This window comes from Microtus ochrogaster, chromosome 22 (genome assembly GCF_000317375.1).
Source record: "Microtus ochrogaster isolate Prairie Vole_2 chromosome 22, MicOch1.0, whole genome shotgun sequence".
NCBI lineage: Eukaryota > Metazoa > Chordata > Mammalia > Rodentia > Cricetidae > Microtus > Microtus ochrogaster.
The window spans coordinates 28,397,852-28,409,340 of NC_022023.1; the positions used below are offsets into that span (position 1 = coordinate 28,397,852).

Consider the following 11,489-nt stretch of genomic DNA (forward strand, 5'->3'; position numbering starts at 1 on the left):
CCCCCCCCCGTGGCCTCACTAGGTATACAAGCATGCTACATTTCTCCCCTGCCCCACTCCTCAACTGGTCTAATTGTGGTTGTCATGTCCTGGTGGATCTTTGATACTGCCTTGCCCCACCCCCAAAATGCCACAGACCCCTGTGTATTGATGCATTCCCTCAGAGAAGGAAACAGTCACTAAGCAGATGAGGAATTGTTTGCAGTTCTCCTGGGGAAGACTTGGGTCTGAATTAGATCCCCATAACCCATAAAATGAGTGCCTCTGCTTTAACTTATAGCAAATGTGTATACTTGCTATGATAATGCTGGGAACAAGTAAAGTAAATGACCTACTTGTCTCTGCCTTAAAGAAGTGAGCACCAATAGCACATTTTTACTGAACTGACACCTTGAGCACTCCTGTAGTATCAAACACAATCACTGCTAATCAAGCATTTAAAGTCAAGTTTCAAAAGATAGTAGATAATTTTAGAACCCGTTTGCTGAAACTACATGAAGCAATTCATCCAGTTCTTTGCCCTTGTTGGAAAGCTTTTGACTTAATCAGTGTAGGTTCTGGGCCTTTGCAATTTGGGGTTTGCTTGTTTCTTGTTTGTGTAATTAGGATATTTTCAGTTTCCAGTAACAGAAGCCTCAACTTGGGTTGACTGTAAAAATGAAGAATTTGTGTAGGCCAAAAATGGTACAGCAGGTAAAGGCTTTTTTTCTGACAAGCCTGAGGATCTGAGTTCAGTCTGTGGGCGCTACATGGTAGACCTCTATAAACACCCTGTGGTACTTGTGAGTACACACACACACACACACACACACACACACACACACACACGGGGGGGGGGAGGACACCAACTGGATCATATAAACAGTAGTTCAAAGCTGACTATGGTTACTGAGGCAGAGCAACCATAGTTTTTTATTATAAATGTTTTATTCTTCAGAATTTTGCACATGTATACAATAAAATGTGTTTAGATCCAATCCACTTTTCCACTGTCAACCTGCCCAGCATCTCCCCTAACACATCATCCTCCCAGATCCTTCATGTCCTTATGTACTTTTTTCCCCTATGACCCACTAAGTCTAACTAGTACTGCCCATACATGCATTGGTGTGGGACATCTGCTGGGCGTAGAAAACCCCACCAGTGGCCACACCTCAGAGAATAATGATCCCTCCCAGCAGCGGCCTTCTGCCAACAGCATCTCTGTAAGGAGTGGGGCCTGCTGAAGTTTGGGCTGGCTTGATCTTTGAGGCCCATCTGAACTTCATAAAAACTTAGCCAAATGGGCTGCATAATGTAGCCCTGCCTGTTGGAAGCCATGCCATAAGAACCGTAGATGGAAATTAATATTTAAGGTGCCAGCCCACCAGAAGGAAAACTCTCTGATGCAAACCCTCGTTAAGGCCAGGAGGCTACAGTCTCCGGAATATCCGCTTGCTTCTGTCTGTAACCTCACGTGTGCTCCTGCAATTTTCCCCTAGCAGGCATGGGGAATCCCCCACTGCCTGTATCCTAGTATGTTTATCTCATGAGTACATCCTGATCTACTGAGCATTTTTATCTGTAGATGGTTTAGAACATGACTCCTCCTTAAGCTGTATTGTCTAATTGATATCAATAATGTTAGCCTATACAGAGTTTGAATGAATAAAAATGAACACAAAGATATACTACACAGTCAATGCCTATGAAAATAGTTGGATTTTCCCCAGCTGCCAGGACAGCTGTGCACTATCTTCAAAGTAGCTTTAGATTAAACCAGATGCCTTGCTATTGGTTTTTAAGATAAACTATTTCCAGGAAAAAAGTACTCCAGTTCACAAAGACATAATGGCCAGCTCTCAGATTGGTTGAGCTAATGTTGAAGGTACAAAGCAGCCTGATTACCGTGCCAGTCTCTCTGCTAGGTCTGGCCGCTAACCTAGGGCGGTGATTAACTCTGCACAGATTCCTAACCTTAGCTTTAGGATATGGGTATGTAACCTGAAGACTCAGCCAACTAACTGTTCTTTTATGTTGGGTCCTGAAGCTGGGCAGGTGAACACGCAGAAGTATAGGATACAGGAGACCATTTCCTTGTTTTTTCTTAGAGTCCTCAGTAGTGTAGTTTTATTACTCCTTTATAGACCACCCCTCTAGAGAGATAACAAAACGACTGATTTGTTCTTTGAAGCGGCAAGTTACAGCCCACCAATGAGGGAGTGTCTTGTGTATTTGATGCTCTGTATGCTTCTTTTTATCAGTATAGGTGTGTTTTTCTTTAGCTTGAGAACTTTTTCTTTTTTCTTTTTTTTTGTATGATCTTGTTGAAGATCTTGTCTATGACTTAGAATTATTTTCTCTTGTCTATGCCTGCAATTCAAAGGTCTGGCTGTTCATGATGTTCTATTTCCTGTGTGTTCCTTTCCTGTTTGTTTGTAAAGTGCTCCTATTCCTTGCTTATTTGGTCTAGATCCTCCCCTTTACCTTTGAGTCCTGATATTCTGTCTTCTGCTTGATTCATTCCTCTTGTAAGGATTTCCTTTAAAATTTTTTAGAGAAATTATTGAATTCTTCACTTCCTCTTCACTTGAACTTGAGACCTCTTTAGTGATTCTATTTCCTTGTTAAATTCTATTCTGAGGTCCTAGATAATCCTTGCCATTTCCATCAGCCTTGTGTTTGGGTTTCCTTAAGCATTACTCAGGTTCTAATTTTCCTTAAGTTATTTCTCTGTTTTGTGTCTTCTTTAAATTCCTTAATTTCTTCAATAAAGTTTACGATTGTTCTTTTAAATCGTGTCTTATAGTTCCCCTAGGAAGTTCTCATTGGCATACATTTCTATCGGGCTAGGAGGCACTTTCACATCGTTGGTATTTTTGCAATGGGATCTGGACATGTGGGTTTCTTTGGTTAGTTATAAATCTGATATGGACAGAGCAGGTTGGGGAAGAAGAGATGGTGTTGGGGGCGGTCAGCCCTAGAGGTTGGATGTAACAAAGTCAGGTGGACCAAGGGGACTAGGGTAATGTATAGGATGTGACTTTTGGTTCAAGCCAAGGGTATGGGGTAGATCTGGTTGGGTGCAAAAGTTGGATGCAATGTGGGAGGGCCTTTGAGTTGGAAGATGGGTAGGAGGGTCCTAGAAGAAGCCTAGAGATCATCTGTAAAGCAGGCAGGAAAGACCTAAGTTGGGGCACTTGATGTAGGACCTGGGCTGGATCTGTTGGGTTGGGAAGAAGGTATGAATAGGGCAAAAGAGGGAGACTCACTGGGATAGACCCTGGAGAAAGATGTGGGAGGTCTGCCTGAGTGGAAAAATTGGGCGCAGTGTCTATGAACATCATTTCAACAATGCCAAGTATTTATTAATTAAGATTTCCTCCCATTTTAAGTGACAAATAGACATAGATATATATGTGTACATATATTTTAATCTTTCTGTAATTAATTTGACGTTTTAAGTAGAGGAAGCAGTAACATAATACATCTGATAGTATTGATAAGAGTTGTTCAAGCCAATTAAGTGTCTGCCAATTACAGATCACGCTTGCTCCAGTTCTACAAGGACCCCGCCACAGTCTTTGGGGTGGAGGAAAATCACAGGTTTCCCATGTGCACCTATTTTTACTTCATCACTCAGACTACGAATCTTCTTTTTCTTCAAATCCGTCACAGCTGCATTTATATTGTCCACCTGGAAAAAGGAGGAAAATATGGGTTCATCTGAGAGGAAAAAATACCAAATGCTGCCGTGCGTCTTGAGCTCGAGTCAGCTGCTTCCTCTGCCTTTGGACAGGACTATGCCTTAACCATCACATAGGCTGGGGTGGGGCTCAGTCATGGAGCCCATGCCTAGAGTACATGCGGCCCTGAGTTCCACCCTTCGCACCAAAACAAAAGCATCTCACAAAAGAAGCCTAAATTTTTCAGAAAAAAAGATGAAAACTGTAACACCAAAGACCTTTCACCTTAGTGGATTTGCGATCTACATTGTGATATGATACTTCAGATATTTCTTCTAACATTGAACAAACTTTTTCTGAGGGAGTGGAGTTTCTTATCCATAATGAAAAAAAAGGTTGTTAGTGTGACCCTTAAGGCCCCAAAGGTTCATTAGTAAACATCGGCACCAGGTGGAGCTGATGGGAGACAGTGAGCCTTTAGCAGGCAGGACTTAGAGGGAGTTCTCAGGGCATTAGAGTGATGCCTTTGAGGAGACAGTGGTGTCTTTCACTTCTTGTCATCACAGGCTGCACTGAAGATAGTAAGTCATTGTAGGGATAAGCCCAGCCCATTAGGGGGCGTGTTCGCCTCGGGCTAATGTTTACATATAAATCTGGCCAGCGTGAGCCCGAGCCCCTTCTGTTTTCCTGTTCTCCATGGGAACCGGTGGTTCTGTAAGTCTATTTCCCCATTAAAGCTGTATATATTATTACAATCTGCCTACATTCATTTACGCCGATACAAGTCATGATCTGGGAGCTCCAAGTCAGCAAGCTTACAAGCGCATTGTCTCTGCTATTTCTCACAGTGGAGAAAATCTACTAGCACAAACATCTACCATGGGAATAATTTAAAATATGGTGGCCCTTAAGTTCTTAGCAGTTTACACTTAGTAGGCACTCAGCAAATACGTTTCCCTGATCCCAAGCTTCTTGGCTCCCCCAGAAATGCTACCCAGCTATGACCTTTGAGATCCAAACTAGAAATGAAAGACACTACAAAGCTGTCTGAATGCCACTTCCATCATAAGATCACAAACTCCTAACTGTTCACTTCTCTTTTGTGTGTCTTCAGTGTCTCACTTGTCTGCAGTGCAGGAGAGGGGACCAGACAAGTGATGGGTACAGGGGGAGCTCCATGTGACAACGGCTCAGGCTGCAGGGGACGGTGAGAGATTTGGGAATTCTGAGTGACAACCGATGTATTCTCAGGGTTACATACAAAAATACAGATCGTCACATTCTCCTGCATTGATGTTCTCTACACATCACTAACTCTGACCCCCCCCCAAATCTAGGCAACCTCCAGCCCCCAACACACACACACACACACACACACACACACACACACGAGTCTAACACCACTCTCTCTCACACTGCAGAGGTTATTGAACCCAACATTCCAATCCCATGTGGACCTCTTCACAGATATGTCTTCCATTCACTGTACAGGCTGTGGCCCATCTGCTGAAGTTGTATCACACAGTACCAGAAACTGGGCAAGTTACAATCGACAGGTGCTGATTTCTCAGGTGTCTAGATCCATAAAGAGTGTCCACAGCAGAAACTACACCATCAGAGGTTTCACTGGGTCTGGCTAAGGACAAATGTTGTCGGAATAAATCCATTTCTCCAATGAGTGGACTTAGATGACTAAAGAAGGGATGGTATTATGAAAGAAACGGCAAAAGACCTACAAGCTAGAGAAGAACTAGGAACACTTACAGATGTGCAGTTCTCTGAATCCACCCCCAGGGTGACTCCATTTTGCAGTCAGCTGCATTAAGCTCTCTGTCTTCCAGAGTGCAGGAAAACAAAGCCACCCTTCCATGGGACCGTGTTTTCTGAGGCCAATAGAATCCCCAGCAAGAGCAAGGACAGAGTGCACATAAAATAACTTTGCTGGGTCTGAGTTTACTTACGCCCTGCTATCTAAGCTGTGGTCACTTCTGCGGCTTTAATACTAGGTGGTGCTCTAAGTCCATGGTTTCAGTTCTGTTGTAGAATGGGAGCCATATAAAACAAGGTGTTGGTAGGCAGGGTGCTGGCAATTCTGCAATCAGTCAGCCACCACCTGGTAAGCAAACCCCAGTTAAACCCACTCTCCTCATCAAGGCGGAGTTGAACGAGTTATTCTTTGAGCTGTTGGTGCCCTCGAGTTGAGACAGACATTTTTTTCATGTCTCCCCAGAATCATTGAACAAACGATATACATTAAGACATCTTAGTGCCAGGCGATGGTGGCGCACGCCTTTAATCCCAGCACTCGGGAGGCAGAGGCCAGTGGATCTCTGTGAGTTCGAGACCAGCCTGGTCTACAGAGCTAGTTCCAGGACAGGCTCCAAAGCCTCAGAGAAACCCTTAAGACATCTTAGTGATGTTTATGACCAAATGCTAGAGAAAGCTAAGGAAACCCATTATTTGTGATGTGGTGCTTATGGGCCTTCTACCTTGTTGTGTTCAACAATCCCGAGTCTTGTGTTCACGAGGCCAGGCATGTTGTTGACCAAATGCTAGAGAAAGCTGAGGAAACCCATCACTTGTGATGTGTTCACGAGGCTAGGCATGTTGTTGCTTCTTGCATATGCGAATGATGCTGATCCCAAATTCCCCATTTCTGGTAATTTGGAATTCAAATAATTTTATAGCTTTAAAAAAATTCCACATTAGCCTTTTTGTCAGCACACATTCGTGGTTACAGTGCTCTGAAAGCATGGCCCTTCCTCTTAAGAGACAGGATCCAGGAGCTAGAAAGATGACTAAGCAGTTCAGAACACTGGCTACTCCTCCATAAGTTCAGGTCCTGACACCCACATGGCAGCTTACACCTATCTGTAACTGAAGTTCCAGAGGACCCAGTGCCTCTATGCCCTCTTCTACCCTTGTTAGACACCAGGTACATCTACACATGCAGGCAAAGCACTCACACTTTTTAAAAAGCCAAGATCTAGAGACTTGTTCTGCTTCAAACATGACTGTGACCAATAGGCAGTGGCAGAAGGTGCCATCAGAAGAGGAAACACGGTCCTCCCTAGTTTTGTGGGGATACACGCACATGTAAACACAGAAAGAAAGAGATTCAGTCACCCTCAGAACTACACCTTGCTTGTCAAGCCAAAGAGGTCCCCTGTAGGCGCTCCTATTAGACGTCCAGCTGGACTCCAAGCTGTAAGAATGCACTCAGTACCAGTCACATGAGTGAGGCATCTGGGAAGGCACTGTGGTCACTGCTGACATGTGTCACATGAGAAACCTTGAGCAGGAGCTGTACAGCAGCACTGTGGCTCCTGCATCCGCGCTCCTGAGCAAACAAAATGATGTTGGTGATGCTACTCTACTCCATGGCCAGAGGAACTGGAACGCTGATCACAGAAAGGGCTTCTGATGGGCTTTATCATCAGAAAACTGTACTTTAGAAGACAGTTCAAGACCCAAGTCCTTCAGCCAGAACAGAATATTATGGCTACAGTCCAACAATACGCTGAGATTGAACTCTCAATATTTATATTCACAAATATGTTTTCTGTTCAAGGAAAGGCAGGGAATTTTGCTCCACTCGCTCTGAGGAATTAAACCTGCTCCATCTTCTGACTCCACCATCTGAGAATGCCACAGCTCTGAGAGAAATGACTTTCCGGTGTCTCCATCTTATAGTATCTTGCCATTCAGAAAGAAGGTAAGGCTATCTTGGAAATACCTATTCTTAAAATTTGCTAAGTTGTGGCTAGAGAGACAGCTCAGGGGTTAAAAGCACTTGCTGCTCTCCCAGAGGCCTGGAGTTCAGTTCTCAGTACTCACATGGTGGTTCACAACTATCTGTAACCCCTGATCCAGGGGATCCTATGCCCCTTTCTGACCTCCACAGGCACTGCATGCATATACAGGGTGCACAGACACACATGCAGAAAAAACACCCAAACACAGAAAATAAGTCCTAAAAAAAAATAAAAATTGCCAAGTGTTGCAGAGGTTGATAGACAAATCTGATCCAGACTGACGCTCTCACTTTCTTCCTTTTAATTATAAAACCTTTTTTTCCAAGACAGTGTTTCTCTGCAGCTTTGGAGCCTGTCCTGGAACTAGCTCTTGTAGACCAGGCTGGCCTCGAACTCACAGAGATCTGCCTGCCTCTGCTTCCCGAGTGCTGGAATTAAAGGCGTGGGCCACCACCGCCCGGCTATCAAAGTCTTTCTTGTTTGAGCCGGACACATGGTTGCCTAGACACAGACTAAACTGCCCAGTCTCTGTTCCAGCCACACGCACCGTCTGACTATGATCAGGTCAGTGGGATATGAGTGGAAACGACAGGTAAAATGCCCAAGTCACCTCACAGGCATTTGCCCTTAGTGCTCTCTGATTCCCTTCCTGTTGGCTGATGAACAGCAGTGCCTGAGGCAGTCCCATAAATCACTGTGATAGCTCAGGACGGGAAAGGGAAATCTGTGTGGCGAAGCCACTTTTGCGTGTGGCAATGCTATCAGATTGAAGCAGGCCCGGCACCTTCCACACTCACACTGTCACCTGCCTCCATTTCACCCTCATAGCATTGCTGCCCCCTCTTCTCATCTCTCCTTTTGAACCGGCTCTTACTTTCCTGGACTCGCACTCGACTTCACGGAACTTCTGACTCACAGCTGGCCTCCTTTGATAGCACGAGCTCTCTTGATGTGGAACCTAGACCACACCGTGGAGGAGAAGAGGGAGCAGACTCAAAGGCAGATGGTCCAGTATTCCATCCTGAGAGGGGGGGCTTACACGAACCCTCTGTCCACGGATAAAACCGGCAGCCAAGAAACCTCCAAGGATGAAAGAAAGGGTAAAGACAAGACTGTGTGTGGTCCCCTGGCCCAATGTCGGATGGGGTCCCCAACCTCACATTTTAAGGTCTGATCACACAGTGAAGGCAACTGGCCTCATGGCTACGAGTGCATACCGTGGAAACAGAATAAATCTGGGTTTGAACCTGAGCCCTGTTGTGTGTACCTGATGTTACCGTGAGCAAATTAATCAAGTCTTGTTTTTTCTCCTGTCATAGGGGTTAGGGGCATCCTAACAGAGCAGCCAGGAGAGTGAGTTAAAGAATGTGTGTGTCAAAGTTAATTTCATGTGTGTCAAAGGGTATACACGTGTTTGTTAGCTGTTATGATGGCCTTTCCTCCTGTTCTCTGAGGGAATTTCTTCATAGTCATTATAGCCAATGCCCTGTGACACCTTCCAGCTCCTTGACCCGAGCAATCAACTTGCACCTCACTGTATACTGAGAAGACACACATCTTAATTCCATTATCATAGTAGGGTCCACTTGACTGCTTAAATATCCCTGCTTCACTGGAGACAGGGTCCGTGTGTTTGGCTGAATTCCAGGTACCGAAGTAGGTTCACATGTGTGAATACAGCCTTGATTTTTATTCTAGCCAACTTAGCGCTCTTCAGAATTAGGGCTGAGGCTTTGCCATTCCTTTTGTCATTACGTCTTGCCGATGAGTTGCCCTATCAAGTTAATTTAAACTGAAGTCTAACTGGCATTGCTGGGAGCCTCAAAGTCAGTTATCTGAACATGGCCATCTACAGATAAATATTCTCTAATGGGAATGTTCTTGTCAAACATTTCCTCATGTTTTTCTCAGACACTGTTAGCAAAATGCAGTTTGGGAGATATTAAAATCCAGGGCCTGGAGAGAGGGCTCAGTGAGAAAATGTGCTTACCACCAATCCCGATGGCCTGAGTTTAATCCCCCAGAACACACATAGTGGAAACGGAGAACTGCCTCTTGAAAGTTGCCCTCTGACCTCTAACATGCAAGGCATGGTTTGCGCGGGGGAAGGGGATGATTTTTAAAAACAAAGAAAAAAACCTTTAGGAATTGAAAATGAATTGGTTTTGTAATAAGGAACAAGTTATTTAATTTGTTTCGGTTGATTTTTCGAGACAGGGTTTCTCTGTGTGTTGTTCTGGCTGTCCCGGAACTCATTCTGTAGACCAGGCAGGCCTCAAACTCACAGAAATCAACCTGTCTCTGCCTCCTAAGTGCTGGGATTAAAGGCGTGTGCCACCACTGCCTGGCAAGTTATCCAATTTTTAAAGGATAGATCAGAATTATGAGGATACCTCGGCTGGGCTATAGCCCTGTGTCTGACACAGGTTTAGCTTGCATGGTGCCCTCAGTTCGATCCCTGCCACTGCATCTAAAACCTCGGCACGTTGATGAAATTCTTATTTTATAATCTTTCTTCACGTGCCTAACTGCCTCATAGGGATAGTGGAAAACATTTGCTTTCTTATTACAAGAGAGTCCACATTTAATCAATACATCCACTTTGGTGGTCTAGCTTAGATCTATTGGATCTAGTTGTCCTCCAAATACATTGATGTTATTCTTATAGTTTCCTCAAAGGAAAGAGAGTGAATGCATGCACACTTGTGCATGTGCATACACAGACACACACATACACACTTGCACAAACACACGCACGACGCACACATTCACCCTTAAAGGAAAATAATAGTACCATTCCGTTCAAAACTTGACACAAGATTCTGGTTATAGGCAGTCAAACAGCACACACTGAGATGATAAAATACCTCGATGCAGACGTGATGCATTCCTCCAGCCTTGTTCTTCTGCAGAAAGCCCGTGATTGGACTGTCACTCCCCAGTGGGTGGAGCAGCTCCATCTTGGTGTTTCCCAGGCTGACAAAAACAACAGATACTCCATGTTCTGGAAGAGGGACCGCCTCGCTTACCTGGGCCCCCAGAACATCCCTATAAAATGACGAGGCCTTTCCCAAATCTGGCACTGCTATGGCCACATGGTTGAGCCGACCCAGGTTCCACACAGGACCTGACACTTGCTGCAGGGACTGTGACATGGAAAGACTTCTCCCTGAAGCAACTGGAGTTTGGACTCTGGAGAAAAGCCCTGAGGGGAAAAAAAAAAGTCGAACGGCCATTGACATCTCTCTTTTGAGAAGTCATGTACTTCTAAATTTCATTTTTAAATCTAAACAAAGAATTATAAAATTCACTGTTTACATTATCTATTTGATATTAAATTAGAAAATTTTATGTGAAAACTACTCACTCTGCTCTGCCAAGAATTAAAAGCTATGTGTCAGCCTGGCCCGGTGGCCCAGGTCTATAATCCCAGCTGTGTGTCACCTAGGCCTGGTGGCCCAGGTCTATAATCCCAGCTGTGTGTCACCTAGGCCTGGTGGCACAGATCTATAATCTCAGCTGCTCTGGAGTCAGAAGTGGGAGGAGTGGAAATTCAAAGCCTGCCTAAGCTGCAGAGTGCATTCAAGGCCATGGTGGGCTGTTTAGTGAGACTGCCTCAAAACAAAACAGAAGGAGAGCCCAGGAGACAGTTAAGTGATACAGTGTTTACCTACTAAGCACGAGGCTCTAGGTTCAAACTGCAGGGGAGAAAGCTATTTGTTCAGAGTTAGAATCTAATTCTTGGGGCTAGAGAGATAATTTAGAGGTCGAGAGCACTTACTGCTCTTGTAAAGGACCCGAGTTCAGATCCCAGCACCTGCGTTGAGCAGCCAATAGATGCCTAGAACTCCAGCTCCAGGGGGATCGGATGCCTCTGGCTTCCAAGAACACTTGCATTCAAGTGTACAAACCCACACTCAGACCCACACACATGCACATAACTAAAAATAATACAAATAAATATAAAAAGCATATTCCTAGCTTCACTTCCACTCTGAACAAAGAACTCCACTTTTCATAGTAATCCATGCTTACTTAGGGGTAACTGTACATTCATAGTAATCCATGC

The 11,489-nt window shown here is 44.6% G+C and overlaps 1 protein-coding gene across 1 annotated transcript in view; it reads right to left on the reverse strand.

The window, feature by feature from the left end:
• Positions 1 to 3,391: 3,391 nt before the first annotated feature.
• The window catches only part of Mcee (methylmalonyl-CoA epimerase), a 17,717-nt gene continuing 9,619 nt past the window's right edge, over positions 3,392 to 11,489 (reverse strand). The window contains exons 2-3 of the mRNA XM_005357804.2: positions 10,288 to 10,625; positions 3,392 to 3,676 (exon numbers count right to left, since the gene is read on the reverse strand). Coding sequence (XP_005357861.1) covers positions 3,524 to 3,676; positions 10,288 to 10,625 — 491 coding nt within the window. The 3' untranslated portion in view covers positions 3,392 to 3,523. The remainder of the gene's footprint in view (positions 3,677 to 10,287; positions 10,626 to 11,489) is intronic.